The 18,321-nt window shown below is 46.5% G+C and overlaps 1 protein-coding gene across 3 annotated transcripts in view; it reads right to left on the reverse strand.

Annotated features, from left to right (window-relative positions):
* The window catches only part of elmo1 (engulfment and cell motility 1 (ced-12 homolog, C. elegans)), a 370,865-nt gene that overhangs the window by 167,257 nt on the left and 185,287 nt on the right, over positions 1-18,321 (reverse strand). For all 3 annotated transcript variants that reach the window (XM_072509748.1, XM_072509746.1, XM_072509747.1), the window contains one exon: positions 12,464-12,568. In XM_072509748.1, the coding sequence (XP_072365849.1) occupies positions 12,464-12,568 (105 nt within the window). The remainder of the gene's footprint in view (positions 1-12,463; positions 12,569-18,321) is intronic.

Raw genomic sequence — 18,321 nt, forward strand, 5'->3', positions numbered from 1 at the left:
GAACAGTGACAGACATTGCCTCCCCTTCCACCCCAGAGAGAAGAGAAAGCACCCCTCCGGCTATCACTCAAAGATAAAAAAAACCCACATACAATCCTATGCCTCGTTTCCACAAGGTCACAGAACACGACAAGTCCTGGAGCTGATTGATGTCTCGAAGTCACTGCAATATTTCAATTCGAAATCACACACCCCAACTGCCACCCACCCCGCTGTGCTTGAATTGTCCTGTGCACGGTGCATTGCTATTCCAGGCACTGCAATTTGTCCTGTGCACGGTGCATTGCTATTCCAGGCACTGCAATTTATGCTCTAATCAGCCACGGCATGTCAGGTTTGGGAGATCTTCCAACAAAGGGCATTAGAATATTCAATATATATTTAAATTAACAATGAATAAATGTTACAGATGACAGCAACTATCAATTGTTCTATATGAATTAATGCAAAACAGCAACAAATAACTGGTGAAGAGATTTCCTTTTAACACATTCATTGTTCAAGCCACTATTGGAATCATAGTTCCTGATTCAGGTGAACCACATAGTACGATACTGCCCCTGCTGTTCTGACGTCAAGCTGCATTTAGTAGCCTCACAACCGTGCTCCATACCTCCGTCGATAATAACCATTCAACTCTACAACAATTTGAGCACTGAATTTTCTTCTTATTTTAGGTTGTCTGGCATAAGAACTGAATCCATGACAAGTAATCGTCAAGAAAGGGAAATGTCCCACAGGTCTGGTGGCAGTCCACAACCTAATACATTATCTGCATTTGCCGTGACTCGGTGGTAACACTCTTGCCTCTGAGCCAGAAGGTTGTGGGTTGAAGCCCCACCCCAGATACTTCAGTGCAGTATTAAGGAAGTACTACATTCTGAGGTCAGTTTGGCTCAGTTGGTTGGCAGCTTGTTCCTGATGCAGAGCGAGACCAGCGCGGGTTCAATTCTCAACCTTGCCCCTCACCAAAGGTGTGGTGATCCTCAGGTTAAATCACCACCAGTCAGCTCGCCCCCTCAAAGGGGAAAGCAGCCTATGTTCACCTAGGACTGTGGCGACTTTACTTACTTTTTACATTCTGAGATCCTGAGTTGCAAAAACGCAATCTTTACAGAGTTTGCCCTCTCAAGTGGGCATAAAAAATCCTATGGCACTATTTCAAAGAAAGGCAGAGAAGTCCTTCACGGTGCCCTGGGTAATATTTGTCCCTCAACCAACATCATTAAATCAGATTATCTGGTCATTATTACACTTTGCTGGCTGTGTATTCTACATTACAATAGTGACTTCTCTTAACAAGTAGTTAATTGGCTATAAAGCATTCAGGAACATCCTAAAATGAGACTTGTACTTTGTAATAAATTTAGTAACAATAGTGATCTGCCTAAGGATTGGTCCTCTGCTCATTTTTCCACATTGACTTGCGATTTTATCTTCAGTTGCCTGTGGGAAACTCCCATTTTCAATCTCCAGTTGTCCATCAACATCATCTCTTTTTCCCTGTGGTCTGCATTCCTCTGATCTTCCTTCAATTGCTTCCTTCAGTGAGTTCTCAATGCCTTTGAATATGGTCAATCCAACCTTGTTGCTTTTTTGATGGTATTCACCAACAATCTTTTCTCCTCCACCTTCCTTAAGAGTTCTTCACTGTTCTCGTTTTTCTCCCCAACTGACCTGCTCCATCCTTCTCCAGAACTACATTTCACAATTTCTAATCTTTGGCTGTCCGTTTTTCCTCAAGGTCCATGTTTCAGCACCGGACACCCAGACAAATCCTGATCATTCTTTTCTTGAAATTTCATTCTTAAGCTGAGCAATTCTTAATGTTTGATGAATGTGTTCTTCCCAATTGCTATTTTGGCCCTGATCTCTTTATGGAACAACCATCTTCTGACAAGATGCTTGAACTGTGATACTTGTTCCACCTGTTAATCATTTATCCTAACCTCTACATTCCCAATATTATTTCTTCCAACCTTCTAAATGTTTTATTTACATCAATTTTCATTCTGAGAGTTATCACCACTTCATTCTTTCTATCCAGTAGTCTCCGTGGATCTTCTGCTGTGCTATACGTGAGGGGCTGGTCATCTGCAAATTTCACTACCTTGACCAATTGACTTCCTACTTTGAAACCTTTCTGTACTTCATCTATTGCTTCTTTTATCACGGTTTCCACACAGATGTTGAAGAGCAATGATGAGAGAAGAGAGTCTCGTCTCACGCCAAACCAATTACACCAAGTTCAGTTTCATCAAATTCTGTCCTGAGTGTAGCAGTCTGCCCCATGGACAGAGATACAATCATTATTTTATCTCTCCAGTCAACTCTGATCACCTCCAACACCATCAACAGCTTACGCCTGTTCATCTGATTGCAAGATTTTTCTCAACAAAGTAGTTGTACATTTCTTGCTGGTATTCTTTGCTTCTTCTATTTAACATTCTCATCACTGCTAAAGTCTCTCGAGTTCCAAAGCCCTTCCTAAACCCGAGTTGATCACAACTGATACAATGGTTTGCTTTGGCTTCCAGTCTGCTTGCTAGGGCCTCGAACATTACCTTGGATGTTTGTGTAACCAAGGTTATAGGGCAATGGTCTTCACATTCCATGGTTACTTGCCTACTTTCCAATGGGACCACTGCACTCCTCAAAGAATCTGGTCATCCTAACCATCTCTTAATAGTCTCCCCCCCTCTCTTCCTCCCCATCCCAATCCTTTTAATAATATATTAATTCTTGGGAACAGGGACATCACCTGGCGTATCTGATATTTATTGTCAATCCCCAGAACTGAGCATCTCATGGCGTTTCTGACATTTATTGTCAATCCCTATTTGCCCTGAGAAGGCAGTAGCACCAGTGAGTGATTCGCTACTCAAGCACTTCAGAGGGCAGTTTAGAGTCAACTACATTGCTACCAGACTGAAGACCATGTAGGGCACACTGGGTAAGAACAAAGGACATGAGTGAAACAATTCAGGTTTTTTTTTTTTTTTTATAAACAAACAAGCCAATTATTTTTACTAATGCTAATTTTGTTATTTGCAGAGGTTTTTTTAAAAAAAAAGTAAGGCTGCCCCCTGTACCACAGGGCTGTTGACAGTTGATTTTCCTCACCCTCACTCCCTCCTCTATTCACTGCTTTTACCTTGTTCACTTCCCTTCCTGCTTCTTCTCACTCATTTCTGTTCTCTTTCTCACTCTAATTGTACCTCTATTCTACTTATTCCCTCAACATTTCCCAATCCCTCTCATTTCCTACAGTATTCCACAATAATTCACAGGTTGATATTAGGGAAGAGATTAAATGTCACAGAAAACTACCAGGAAGATTGGGATGGTGCAGACAGAGGAAAGAAACACCAGGAAGTAGACACATTCATTGATGGCTATATACACACACACAAATCTTTGACGTTGGCAGGACAAGCTGCGAAGGATGTTACGCATATGAGATCCTTGGCTTTATGAACACTGCTAAATAAATCACTGGTTAAACTCCAGCTGGATTAGTGTGTCCAATTCTGGGCACAAAACTTTAAGGAAGAATGTCAAGATGTTAAAGCTTGTGCAGAAAATGGTACCAGAGATGAGGGATTTCACTTACATAGTGGACTAGAAACGTTGGGGATGTTCTCCCATGAGCAGGGAAGGTTAAGGAGACGTTTGCTTGAAGATGTTCAAAATTAAGTTGGGTTTTGATAGGTAATTTTGTTATAGTTCTTTCATGGGATGTGAGCATCAATGGCTAAGTCAACATTTGTTGACCATCCCTAATTGGAGACACCTTCCTTAACCGCTGCAGCCCATGTAGTGTAGAAACCCACACAGTGCTGTTAGGGAATTCACGAACGGTGATATAATTCCAAGTCAAGATAGTGTTTGGCACGGAGAGGAAGGTGGTGGCATCACCAGGCATCTGCTGCCCTTGTCCTTCTAAGTGGTAGAGGTCACGGGTTTGGACGGTGCGGTGGAAGGAGCCTTGGTGAGTTGCTGTAGTGCATTTTGTAGATGATGCACATTGCTGCCACTGTGCATCGGTGGTGGAGAGAGTGACTGTTTATGATGGTCGATGGGTGCCAACCAAGTGACTGCTTTGTCCTGCATTGTCAAGCTCCCTGAGTGTTGCACTCCTCCGGGCAAGTGGAGAGTATTCCATCACACTCCTGGCTTCCATCTTCAAAGATCGTGGATCGACTTTGGGGAGTCAGGAAGTGAGAAATTTGCTGTAGAATTCCCAGCCTCTGACCTGCACAGCTTTTATATGACTGGTCCAGTTCAGTGTCTGGTCAATGGTAACCCCCAGGAATTTGATAAAGGGGGATTCAGTGATGGTCATGCCATTGAATGTCAAGGGGAGATGGTTAGATTCACTATTGCTCGAGACAGTCATTGCCTGGCATTTGTGTGGCACAAATATTACCTGCCACTTTCCAACACAAGCCTGAATGTTGTCCAAGTCTTGCTGCATTTGGGCACGGATTTCTGGAGTATCTGAGCAATCACAAATGGTGCTGAACATTGTACAGTCATCAAGAGGCTAAGTGGAAGTCATTGATGAAACAGTTAAAGATGCTTGGGCATCTCAGGACTGAGATGGTTAACCTCCAACCACCACAACCATCTTTCTTTGTGCTAGAGTTGACACCAGTCAGTGGAGAGATTCTGTCCCCTCCTTCCCCCATTTTGATTCCCATTGACTCCAGTTTTGCGAGAGTGCCTTGATACCGCAACTGGTCAAATGCTGTCTTGATGTCAAGGACAGTCACTTTCAACTCTCCTCTAACTTCCGTTCTTCTGTCCATGTTTGAATCAAGGTATTGATGTCAGGAACTGAGTGTCCCTGGCGGAACTCAAATTGAACATCAGTGAGGTTATTACGGAGCAAGTGAAGCTTCATAGCACTGTCGACAACACATTCCATCACTTTGCTGACAATCAAGAGCAGACTGATGGGGCAGTAATTGGCCAGGTTGGATTTGTCCTGCTTTTTTTGGGACTGGGCATACTTGGGCAATAATCCAGATTGCTGGTAGATGTCAGTGTTGTAGCTGTACTGGAGCAGCGTAGCTAGAGGCACAGCCATTTCAAGAGCAGAAGTCTTCAGTAATATTGCCAAAATGTTGTCAGGGCTCAAAGCCTTTGCAGTGTCCAGTGCCTTTAGCCATTTCTTGATATCACGTGGAGTGAATCAGATTGGCTGAAAACTGACATCTTTGACACTGAGGAACTCCAGAGGAGGTTGAGATGGATTATCTACTCGGCAACTCTGGCTGAAGGTGGCTGCAAATGATTCAGCCTTGTATTGTGCACTGATGTACTGGCTTCTCCCATTATTGAGAATTAGGATATTTGATAAGCCTCTTCCTCCAGATAGTTTTTTTAAATTGTCCACTACCACTCACAACTGGATGTGGCAGGACTGCAAAGCTATCTGATCAGTTGGCTGTGGACTCGTTTAACTCTATCGCATGCTGCTTCCGCTGTTTGGCCGCAAAGAGTCCAGTTTTGAAACATTGCCAGATTGACGCCTGGTGCTGTTCCTGGCGGCACCTTCTGCACTCTCCATTGGCTATGGTTACTCCCCATCCTGATGATAATAGTAGAATGGAGGATATGCCGGGCCAAGAGGTTACAGATTGTGGTTGAATACATTTCTGCTGCTGATGATGACCTGCAGTACCTCATGGATGCCGAGTCTTGAGTTGTTGAATCTGTTCAAAATCTATCCCATTTAGCCATGATGTGGAGATGCTGGCGTTGGACTGGGGTGAGCACAGTAAGAAGTCTTACAGCACCAGGTTAAAGTCCAACAGGTTTGTTTCAAACACTAGCTTTCAGAGCACTGCTCCTTCCTCAGGTGAATGAAGAGGTATGTTCCAGAAACATATATATATGGACAAAGTCAAAGATGCAAGACAATGTCTAAAGACCAAAGGGCACCGATTTAAGGTAATTAGCAAAAAAACAAGATGATGAGCGAGGGTGGGGGGTAATCAGAATTTTTTAACACAGTTAATTATGATAATCTAGAGTGCGATGCCTGAAAGAGTGGTGGAAGCAAATTCAATACTGAAACAGATGGAGGGAAAATAAATCAGGAATACAGGTAAAGAGCAGTGGAATTAAACTAATTGGATTAATCATTTATGGGATGTGGGCATTACTGGAATGGCCAGCATTCACTGCACAGCCCTCAATAACGCAATCACAAGCATGGTGGGTTAAATGGGCTTCTCCAGCATTGCACTAATCTATGAATCGATACACAAAACCTAAAAATACACCAAATTAATGTCCCATTGATTTTTCCTCCAAGTGGCTAGCAGCCGTGTCCAGAAAATTTATCTTTAATTACTGGAGATGCCAGGGCAATTGGGAAGAGCTGGCAGCCCGAGTGCAGATTGAGCACGGATCAGGATTGCTCGTGTTTGCTGACATTATAAAGCAATTCAATAACAATTTTCTGAATTCAGTCAAAAGTTTCAAAGTTTTCTCCTTGCATTATTCTCTGTCCAGAGGCTATGTCATACTGTGATCTCTGCAGTAGTTACATCTGAGCAAGCAACCCAAATATATTCTGCCGTTTTTATTTTGCTCAAGTTACATCTAATGTTTAAAGAGTTGGAAGAATGTCATGCTGATCCATAATAATGACTGCAAAGATCTTCTGCTGCTGGCAATAGTTTTATTTTCAGATTCCCTTTATCTTCATTTGAAATACAGAATAGAGGGGTGTCTTGGGACCCACTCAAGCCATGTTCTAATCCAGAAAGCCAGGTTTTACAGAGTTTCACATTCATTTACAGAGCGAAACATTAGAAACATACGCCTCCTAAATCAACCACACTACAGTTTAAATAAGTGCCTCTTTATGTGTGTTGAAGCGAAACCGCAATTAATGCCAATAGCTTCACTCAATCAAACACATTAGTATACAATTAGCACACCATTCTGGTAATTGGAATCTGTGCCAATAACACAATGGCCGTGGTTTAACCAAATGGGAACTATGTCCCATAGTGAGCTCATTTTGTCACGTGTTTCCCGGCGCTCGCAGTGCTGAGAACGAACGCTATCAAATGTAGATCAGGTTAGATATGGGGCCTCAGTGGGGTCGCCTGGCCGAGGCCGCACTAAGTCCCGTTTCCTGCACTGCCGAGCTCTGCTCGCCGAAAAACCTCAGAGCAGGAAAAGATCGGGACGTCATTTTTAAGTGACGTCCCAATCCCTCAAGTACCCGAAGCGACCCTGAACCACCCCAGCCCTAACTCATTGTAAGGAGACGCCTGCACCCCTCCTAATCCCAACACACGCCAATCTACGCCCGATCACCGCCGCGCAAAGAATGCCAGCATGGCATCGGGCAGTGCCACCTGGGTGCCAGCCTGAGACTGCCAATGTGGCCAGGTGGCACTGCCAGTGTGCAGTAGCATTGTCAGGCTGGAACTGCCAGGGTACCTCGGTGGCACCAAAAGTGCCAGGGTACTACCCTGCCCAGAGGGCATTCACCTGGGGGCCTCCAATCCCCTGGGAGACCCCCACGAGTGCCATTCCGTCTGGTCCCCGTTTGTGGAGACCAGTAGTGAATGGCACTCGTCTGAGGTCTCCAAGGCGACGGGGGTAGATCCAAACATCTTGGTTACCTCCGGGAACTGCATATTAAAATGAAACTAGCTATCTCGCTCTAACATGGGCGGGCTTCATGTCGCAAGATCGCGCGAGGCGTGGCAAGCTGGGTAGATCCCGGGAATGGGATCTCCAATCATTTACCGGCGACGTTAGGACGTGGCATGCTGCTTTTCGGGCGCAGTGGGGCCGGTAGATCGCGCCCAATATTTGTTTTATAAGGAACGGAAAACTTGGACGTTGCTGTGACAAAACTATCAGAAGAACCTACAATGAATAACATGCAACCTCAAAGTCTGCAACCAGCGATAAAGCTGGCACTGTGCTTCCTTCTTACTGAATGCAACTGGTTCCCTCTCTCACCAAAACAGACAGTGAGCCTATCTTATCGTTTGGATAATTAACAGTTCTCATGAGCAGTGTGCTAACTAAATGTTCCTTCATCTCTGCCAGCACAAACTGGTCAGCGAAAGTTTAAAGTCAGCAATTAAAAGACCAGGTTGTTTGCCACTTTTCTTTTCTCTTCTGAATAAAATTCCAGTAGCTCTTTTGATCAAGCAATAAATTAATGAAATTGTTCACATCACTGGTGGCGAGTGCCATCTAATGTCTATAGAAATGATCAGCAGGGATATCCGATTTCCAAATATTTCTCACAATTATGGGCGATGAGTCACAACATAATATGGGTTTTCGGATGAAACCAGGATCTGGACTTGACATAATTTTAGCCTAGGGCCGAATTTGTGGCATTGTCAGTGACCACAGATTATTTGTGCAAGTTTAAAGTCTCGTCTGTGGGTGGTGGCCCTTGAAAACACTGTGAAGAACAAAGCATCCTTTTCCAAAAGCACCTCCAATTAGAGCTGCCTGGGTGCAAGGGTCTGGGCCCAAAGAGTTATCATGCACAGCAGTAAGTGGAGAAACAGCAAATCTAAAAAATGTCTATGGTTCCAATATCTTGAGTAATCTCTGACTATCTGGCCTGGCTTCTGTAATGAAATGGTACCGGTTGGCATTATAGCACATTGAACAGAATTAATGCAGATTGCTAGAGACCTTTGAATTTATTGTAAACTCTTTCTTAATTTCTGGTATCAAAGTCGGCCCGGGTCACTGTCCGTGAGGAGTTTGCACATTCTCCCCGTATCTGCAAAGATGTGCTGGGTAGGTGGATTGGCCGTGGTAAATTGCCCCTTAATTGGAAATAAAAAATTAGGTACTCTGGTTTTCTGGTATCAAAGTAACTTATTTATGTTCTTTGAGCAGGAGGCTTTTACCCACTCTGTGAAATTCAACAAATATCCTAGATAGAATAAAAGCAAGCGAAGCAACTTGTGTTCGAAAAGGGTGGGTTGGTAGAGAGAAACAATTAAAGAGTTGAAAATGACCAGACGGGGATTTTAGACAGCGAAGCAGTGTTGCCCTTTGAGAAGAGGACAAGGAGAATGGGCCGATATTCTCCGGAATTTGTAAAAATTATAAGTGATCTTAAGAAATGTATAAAATTATTGGAGAGTAGCTGCTGAGAAGCTATTTCCCTTGACTGGAGAGTCTAATGTTAGGGGTTTGTAATCACAGGATAAGGAGATCAGCAGTTTGCGACTGTGCTGAGGATAAATTTCTTCAGTCGGAAGATTGCAAATCTTCAGAATTCTCCTACCCCAGAGTTCAGCAGTTGAATATATTGAAGACTGAAATCAATTGATTTTTTGAGACTAAGAGAATTAAGGGACTTGGATGGAGCAGGAAGCAAAGTTGAGGTGACATCCGCATTTTGAAACCTTGTTCTTCACAACAGTCTCTGAATAAAACATTCAAATTGTTCTTTTGTTTCTCTCCCTTTATTAATTTTGGAATCTTCAGGCGATTTTTACAAAACACTGACAAAACAAGGCACAATGAATACTGGCAATTAAACAATTCTCTCAACAGCATAATTTCATGTTCTAAATTTCATGAGCTAGTGCACTAAGCACCACAGAGGCACAGCCGTTAATTTTGTTTAGTTGCTAATCTTTCATGCATGATGATAAAAAGATAGCAACAGACCAATCCAAAACGGAGTCTTCATAAACTTTTAGTATGTTGCCATCTCCAAGTAGACAGGTCCTTCTTCAGTACTTCAAAGGGCTGTCTGTCACCTAGTTGATCTGTGCAACACCATACTGCGATAATACTGAGCCCACATAGACATGCATTTGTCAATGTAAGTTACCCATTACAAAGGCAAGGCTACACACAAGAGGTTACAAATGTGATTGTGAAGGGGGCAGCACGGTGGCACAGTGGGTTAGCCCTGTTGTCTCATGGCGTCGAGGTCCCAGGTTCGATCCCGGCTCTGGGTCACTGTCCATGTGGAGTATGCACATTCTCCCCGTGTTTGTGTGGGTTTCGCCCCCACAATCCAAAGATGTGCAGGCTAGGTGGATTGCTCACGCTAAATTGCCCCTTAATTGGAAAAAATGAATTGGGTACTCTATATTTATAAAGAAAAAAAAATGTGATTGTGATGATCTGGCTTGAACGAGCTCCCCCACCTTTGTAGACATCAAACTAATATTCTCTGCATGTGGGTATAGGTTTCTGCATGAAAATGAGTGTCATGTCTCCTCTTCACTTTGTGGGCCTGTTGGCTGTCACTCATTCTCCACTGTCCTGCCACTTGTCACGACAAGTTTATCAACCTACTCAGTAGTCAATTTCAACTACTAACATTTTTTTATTTTGAAAGCATTATGCGTTCTGCAATGTAATAAATAGATCTCTCATTAAGGCTGGTGCATGGCCCTAACAATTACCGATGCCATTGGGACACTAATGGATTCCATAATATACTTTATGTTCATAGTACCGATGAGTCACATTTGTAGGAGAGCTGATAAATTATTAACACAGAAAAGTAGAGAATTAACTGGTTATAGATTTGCAAAGTTGTGAAGGGGTTTGATATGGTGCAAAGAAGATATTTCTTGTGGGATAAGAGATGGGAGTGTCCAAAACTAGGGGTCATTATAATAGGTGGTCACTGCAAATCCAATAAAGAGTTCAGGATAAAGGTAATTACAGTGAAAGTGGTCAGACTATGGAGGTCATTACCATAGGGCGTGGTCAGATGCTGAACACAGTTTTAAGGATCAGCTGGTCAGTAGCCAAGGGGAAAAGGGATAGAAGAGTAAGCAAATAGAATAAGACGAAGTAGAGTGGAAGTAAGCTTGTGTAACGTATAATCAACAGCACCGAGTAGATGCACCAAATGGCCTGTTTCTGTGCAGTATGTAATTTGATTTAACTGTATTCAGCACAGTGGCTGAAGTAACTCTGGTGTGGCAATGAGGTGACACCAGTTCTGATATGCAAACAAATTATGCAAATAAAATGCATCTGAACTGCAGAGATACAGCCGATGATTTAAACAAATTATGCAGTGGAACCCCTCAAGCTTGCTCCACCATTCAATTAGGTCATGGCTGATCTGTACTTCACCTCCAATGACCTTCAATACTGTAACCTAAACTAAAATAATCCATCGACCTTAGCTTTGAATGCTCCGATTCACCTGGGATTCACAGCCTTTTGGAGGAGAGAAGTTGGGATTACCACGACCCTATGTGTGGAAAAAGCATATCTTGCTTCTGCTCGTGAATGGCCTGGTTCTAATTTTAACATTATGCCCCCTTGATGTTTTTTTTTCTCTTTTTTAAAATAAATTTAGAGTACTCAATTCATTTTTCCAATTAAAGGGCAATTTAGCGTGGCCAATCCACCTACACTGCACGTCTTTTTGGGTTGTGGGGGCGAAACCCACGCAATCACGGGGAGAATGTGCAAACACCACACGGACAGTGACCCAGAGCCGGGATTGAACCTGGGACCTCAGCGCCGTGAGGCTGCAGTGCTACCCACTGCGCCACTGTGCTACCCCCACATGGACCCAGAGCCGGGATCGAACCTGGGACCTTGGCGCCATGAGGCTGCAGTGCTACCCACTGCGCCACCATGCTGCGCCCACACGGACCCAGAGCCGGGATCGAACCTGGGACCTCAGCGCCGTGAGACTGCAGTGCTACCCACTGTGCCACCGTGCTGCCACCACACGGACCCAGAGCCGGGATTGAAACTGGGACCTCAGCGCCGTGAGACTGCAGTGCTACTCACTGCGTCACCGTGCTGCCCCCACACGGACCCAGAGCCGGGATCGAACCTGGGACCTCAGCGCCGTGAGACTGCAGTGCTACTCACTGCGTCACCGTGCTGCCCCCACACGGACCCAGAGCCGGGATGGAACCTGGGACCTCAGCGCTGCGAGACTGCAGTGCTACTCACTGCGCCACCGTGCTGCCCCCACACGGGCCCACAGCCGGGATTGAACCTGGGACCTCAGCGCCGTGAGACTGCAGTGCTACTCACTGCCCACCGTGCTGCCATGTGCCCCCTCGATGTTGAAGGCCACTTCAGAGGAAATAATTTCTCTGCATGTTCCCGATCAAATCCCTTTTTCATTTCGAACCTCTCAATTTAGAATTCATCTAGAGAGGGAATACACCTCAAGCTTATGCAAGACATGTTCGAAGTTTGACCTTCCAAACCCCAGTATTATTCTGGTGAATCGACACTGCACCCCCCCTCCCAGACCAATATATTGTTCCTGAGTTGAGTGTCCAAAACTGAACACACCCTTGAGATAGAGCCTTAACCAAGGCTCTGACTACTGAAACATAGCCTCCTCCTTCTCGTATCCCAGATCCATGTACACGGCATCAGTTGGCGGTGCAAAGATCTGGGATGTTTGCAGTAACTACGCATAAGATTCAATAACAGGTCTTACCCTAATGTAAGCATCCTGGTGGTTCTTGGCAAAGGATAGCATGTTGTCAAGAGCCAGCATTCCCGGTGGGGTCTCAGTAAAATCCATGGCTGGATTCACATGATTCTAGATTGCAGGAAGAAAGGACAAAGTTTACAAACAGAACTCCAGTTCACAAACAAGCAGCTTTTCGGTGTCTTAACCGTCAGCAGTCACACCAAAAACCCGAGCAGGTAAAATAAGCTTCTGATCACACAGGTCAGATGGATCACGTTCATACACAATTCATGCATCTAAATAGTGCAGGAGGCCACTTGTCCCCATCATTGGAAGTGCTGTTCAGTTGAGTGCCAATTTCCTTCTCTTTCCCTACAGCCTTTCAAGTATTTATCCACCTCCCCTTTGAAAGTTACTGCTGAATCTGCTTCCAGCACTTTTTCAGTGCACTTCAGATCATCACAGCACACTGTGTAAACATTTTCTCTTTTACTTTGCAGCGCTTTGGGAATATAACAAATATAAAGGGTTAACAGATGGAATACGCTAATATATGGTATAAATGAAGTTATAGCACTGACACTAGTCAGCCGCGTGTAAGACCCAGTAATCTGTTAGCAGTCATGCTAAAAAACAAGTGTAAAGCAGATACCAGAGTACAGTCTGTTTAATAACCCAGTCCCACCCTTAGAGGCCGAGATAGAAGGTCCATCTCAGAACATGGGCCGGGATTCTCCGATCCTGCACCGGGTCGGAGCATTCCCGGGGGGAGGCACGAATCCCGCCCCGCCGCCTGCTGCCCTATTCTCTGGCGCCGTTTATCGGGGGCCGGCGGGATTCCCGCCACGCCGGTTGAAGGCCGTTGACAGTGGCCCCCCCCCCCGGCGATTCTCTGGGTCCCAATGGGCCGAGTGGCTGTAAAGTTTGGGCCGAGTGGCTGTAAAGTTCTAGCCAGTCCCGCCGGCATGAATTACTCCCCTCACGCACGGCGGGACCTGGCAGGTAAGTGTGCGGGGCCGATCCTGGGGGGTGGGGGGGGTTCCGACCCCGGGGCGGGCCCCCACGGTGGCCTGGCCCACGATCGGGGCCTATTGATCTGCAGGCGGGCTGGTTCCATGGGGTGCCTTCTTTCCTCCGCGCCGGGCCCCTATAGGGCTCCGCCATATTGCCCGGGGGCCAGCGCGGAGAAGGAAACGTCCATGCATGCGCGGAAATAAGGCGGCCAGTCTGCGCATGCGCGGAAATATGCCGGCCGGTCCGTGCACGCCCGAGATCACGCCGGCCATTCGGCGCCGGCTGGAGCGGCGCCAACCTCTCCGCCGTAAAACTAGCCCCCGAGAAATTGGAGAATTCCTCACTTTCGGGGGCTGATGACGCCAGAGTGGTTGGCGCCGGTTTTCCCGCCGGCGTGGGGACACAGCCCCATTTTCAGAAAATCCCACCCATGGTGGCAGCAGTTGAGACACTGATGGAAATAAAACACATTGGCGCTACCGAAGGAACCACAATCTAATGAACAGCTTGAAAACAGCTCGTAACAAATTGACGGAAGGAGCAGACGCACTGGAAAGAGGTAATGATGACTGTTCCTGGTAAGCAGACCCTGTCCCTACCCCATCCAAATGACTGCCTCGAGGGCCCACAGAAACCAGCAGTGGAAATTATGAAAACTCATTTTCTCCGGTATCGAACAGCATCAGACGTTAACAAAAAAGAGCAAATGCTTCAAGTTAGTTCGTTTCTTTATGCTGCAGGTCCAGTAAGGCAGGGGGTCCAGGAGTTCACCAAGTATTTTGAAGCCTGGGCAATTCGGCATCCCCAAAGCGATGCAGGTCTGTGTGCTGGCATGCTTGTGTGTTGACTGGGAGTGAGTGGTGAGCAAGCGTTTAAAAGCAGCTCGCACTTGTTACCGGCATGAAGCTGCAGTGCGAGTCCAGCAAATCAGACGTCGAGGCAGCCAGTAATGGTGAGAATCTCGTGGGGGCTCGTTTTTGGCACTAAGTGGCATTGAATATGGGCCATGATCTCGCCAATGCGGCCATCAAGAAACACCCTGCCAGACGCGCCAAAAATGACACTTGGAAATGTTTCCGTTGAATCGCACCCATCATGCTTTCACAACTTCCAATCATCTGGGAGCACCTTGCAACAAGTGGGAGTATTTTTGATATGTAGTCATTGTAATTTAGGAACCACAGCAGCCAATTTGTGTACTGCAAGGTTGCACAGCCTGCCATGTGATAATGATCAGATATTCTGTATTAATAATATTGGTTGAGGGTCAATTACTGCCCAGGGCACCAGGAAGAGCTACCCTGCTCTTCTTTATAATGGTATCATGGTTAGCATCTCATCTAAAAGATAGCAGCTCCGACAAGGCAGCACCCCCTCAGTACAGTACTAGAGTGTATGACCACAATTTAGGCTCAAATCTCTCAAGTAGGACTCAAGTGCGTGGCTTTCTGACTCAGAAAGTTCCCTTAGAGGCACAATTGATAAGCTGATAAACCAAATTTAAGCAAAGATCTTGGCCAGTGAACTTTTAATCTTTGCTATGTTACTTTATTGTAAGTGAATTATATTATAAAGGAAAGTCTGCATCACAGAGGTATACACGTAAATTTGATATAAGAGCATATGAAAGGTGCATGCGCTATAGAGAAAATCCAGCATGGGAAATGTGTATTTTTGGAACATTTGGTCATCATACCCAAGGCAACTGTTGTAACCTGCCTGCTTACCATTGGCTGGGGACTAATGACAATCCCACAATCCTGTGGGAGTATGAGCTTCCCCAATGAGGGGGGCGGAGAAATCATTAGTAAACTCCAAGTATAAATAAAGCTGGCCATTTTGGAACCAGCAGGAAGGAGTGTGCAGCAAGGGAAGTTGCTGCTGTTATATATATATATATATATATATATATATGTTATTGTAAATAAATGTTATTACTTTGTATCCTTAAAACTCGTGCTGGATTCTTTGTGGCCCTCACAAAACTGGCGACGAGGGTTAAAGTGAATAGCTGTCTACACTGCTGAAGCTACCTTCCTGGATTTTTGTTGGATACAGGTTGGAAGTTGTTTTCTATTATACCATGCCTCTGTACGGACGTTTGGATGTTTTTGATGCTGCACTGGAAAGCTGGAACCAGTACGCACAACGGATGCGTTACTATTTCCGGGCAAACAATATCACCGAAAATGAGCGCCAGGTGGCCTTTCGTACCCAGCTGCGCCGGACACCAAAACGTTTGATGAACTTGTGAATATAGTGGGGCAACATTTTAACCCAAGCCCGTCCACGATAGTCCAGCGTTACCTGTTTAATACCGCTGAGAGGACCCCTGGAGAATCCCTTGCCGATTTTCTATCCAGGCTACGCAGGATTGCAGAGTACTGTGACTATGGTGAGACCTTGTCAGAAATGTTACGCGACCGTTTGGTTTGCGGTATTAACAATGCGGCCACCCAGAGAAAGTTGTTAGCTGAGCCAACATTGACTTTTCAACAGGCCATTCAAATAATATTGTCCCGAGAGAGCGCAGAACGAGGAGTGCAGGAGCTACAGGGAATGGAAGTGCATGCCTTGGGGCGCAACCCCTTTCGTCCGAAAACGTCCCCCCGCACTCCTGCGGTACCTTGGGCGAGGCGACGTCTGGACCGATGCCAGTGGCCGTCGGACATTCCTCCCCGAAGGGAGCCTTCTCCAGAACCAATGGATGAGGAACCATGCCCAGGGGCCGTACCTTCCATGTGGATGAACCTGCGGCGACTACTCCTGAGGATGTGGAGACGGAGGGTGACTGCCTGCAGCTGCATTGTGTGGCAGCTCCCCGTGTGGCCCCCATTAAGGTGACAGTACGGGTCAATGGTCACCCGCTTGAGATGGAGTTGGACACTGGCGCAGCGGTCTCCGTGATCGCCCAGAGGACATTCGACCGCATCAAGCAGGGTATACAGACCCTTACATTTACCGACTCACAGGCCAGGTTGGCCACCTACACGGGGGAACCACTGGACATTGCAGGAACTACAATGACCCCTGTTGTTTATGGACGCCAGGAGGGGCGTTTCCCACTTATCGTGGTGCGCGGCCACAGGCCCAGCCTGTTGGGTCGGGACTGGTTGCGCCATTTGCGGTTGCAATGGCAGCACATCCTCCAAACAGTTTCTGAAGGGTTGACTGAGGTGCTAGGATGATACCCAGATGTATTCCAGCCTGGTTTGGGGAAAATACAAGGGGCCGTAGCCCATATCCAAGTCGAACCAGGAGCCACGCCGCGCTATTTCCGGGCGCGCCCGGTGCCTTACGCCTTGCTCGAGAAGGTAGAAGGTGAGCTCACTCGTTTGGAGACTTTGGGTATTATCAGGCCCGTCTGTTTTGCTGACTGGGCAGCACCAATTGTACCTGTAATGAAGCCAGATGCCACAGTTCGTTTGTGTGGCGACTATAAACTTAGTGAATACGGCTTCCCGACTCGACCGATATCCAATGCCTTGCATAGAGGATCTCTACGCGAAGCTTGCAGGCGGACTCTACTTCACAAAATTAGATATGAGTCACGCCTACCTACAGTTGGAGCTGGACCTTGCCTCCCGAACATATGTAACGATTAATACACACCGGGGCCTGTATGAATATACACGGTTGCCCTTTGGAGTATCCTCTGCCTGCGCTATTTTTCAATGTGTTATGGAGGGCATTTTGAGAGGTTTACCACGTGTTGCTGTCTACTTAGATGACGTTTTGATTACAGGGACTTTGGAGCAGGAACATTTGGAAAATCTGGAGGCTGTCCTTAGACGCTTTTCGGAGGCTGGAGTCCGTTTACGTCGCACAAAGTGCGTATTTCAGGCAAAGGAAGTAGTCTACCTAGGTTATCGGGTGGACCGCGAAGGTTTGCACCCCGTCGCAGAGAAGGTGCGTGCGATTCAACAGGCCCCCGCCCCGACTGACACTTCCCATCTTTGTTCTTTTCTCGGTCTCGTAAACTCTTACGGGAAGTTCCTCCCCAATCTGGCAACTACGCTGGCCCCGTTGCACCTTCTGCTAAAGAAAAATGACACCTGGGTTTGGGGTCATCCGCAACAAACCGCTTTCCGGCGGGTAAAGCAACAATTGTCGTCGTCTGGGTTACTAACCCACTATGATCCTGGAAAGCCTTTGCTCGTCACATGTGATGCAGCCCCGTATGGTATTGGGGCCGTCCTGTCCCACAAGATGGAGAACGGGGCCGAGCGACCGATCGCTTTCGCCTCCCGCACATTGACTGCAGCGGAGAAAAAGTACGCGCAGATCGAGAAGGAGGGCCTGGCAGTGGTTTTTGCGGTGAAACGCTTCCACCAGTACGGGTATGGCCACCATTTCACTATCGTGACTGATCATAAGCCTCTGCTGGGACTTTTCAGAGAGGATAAGCCAATACTGCCCATTGCTTCTGCACGGATCCAGCGCTGGGCTTTGTTGCTTGCTGCATACGAGTATTCTCTGGAGCACAAACCAGGAACGCAGATAGCAAATGCCGACGTACTGAGCCGATTGCCTTTATCGACCGGCCCCATGCCGACCCCCACGACCGGTGAGGCGGTTGCAACACTACATTTTATGGACACCTTGCATGTCACGGCATCACAGATCCGTGAGTGGACCCAGACGGAGCCAGTCCTGTCAAAGGTTCGGCACATAGTCCTGTATGGTGGGCAGCATAGACAGCTCCCAGGCGAGTTGCGGGCATTTTCCTCCAAGCTGTCAGAATTCAGCGTGGAAGAAGGCATCCTCTTGTGGGGGACGCGTGTGATTGTCCCGGAAAAAGACCAGGAGCTGATACTAAGAGACTTGCACAATGGGCATCCAGGTGTGACCAAAATGAAAATGTTGGC

This window comes from Scyliorhinus torazame, chromosome 6, assembly GCF_047496885.1.
Source record: "Scyliorhinus torazame isolate Kashiwa2021f chromosome 6, sScyTor2.1, whole genome shotgun sequence".
In the NCBI taxonomy this organism is placed as follows: domain Eukaryota; kingdom Metazoa; phylum Chordata; class Chondrichthyes; order Carcharhiniformes; family Scyliorhinidae; genus Scyliorhinus; species Scyliorhinus torazame.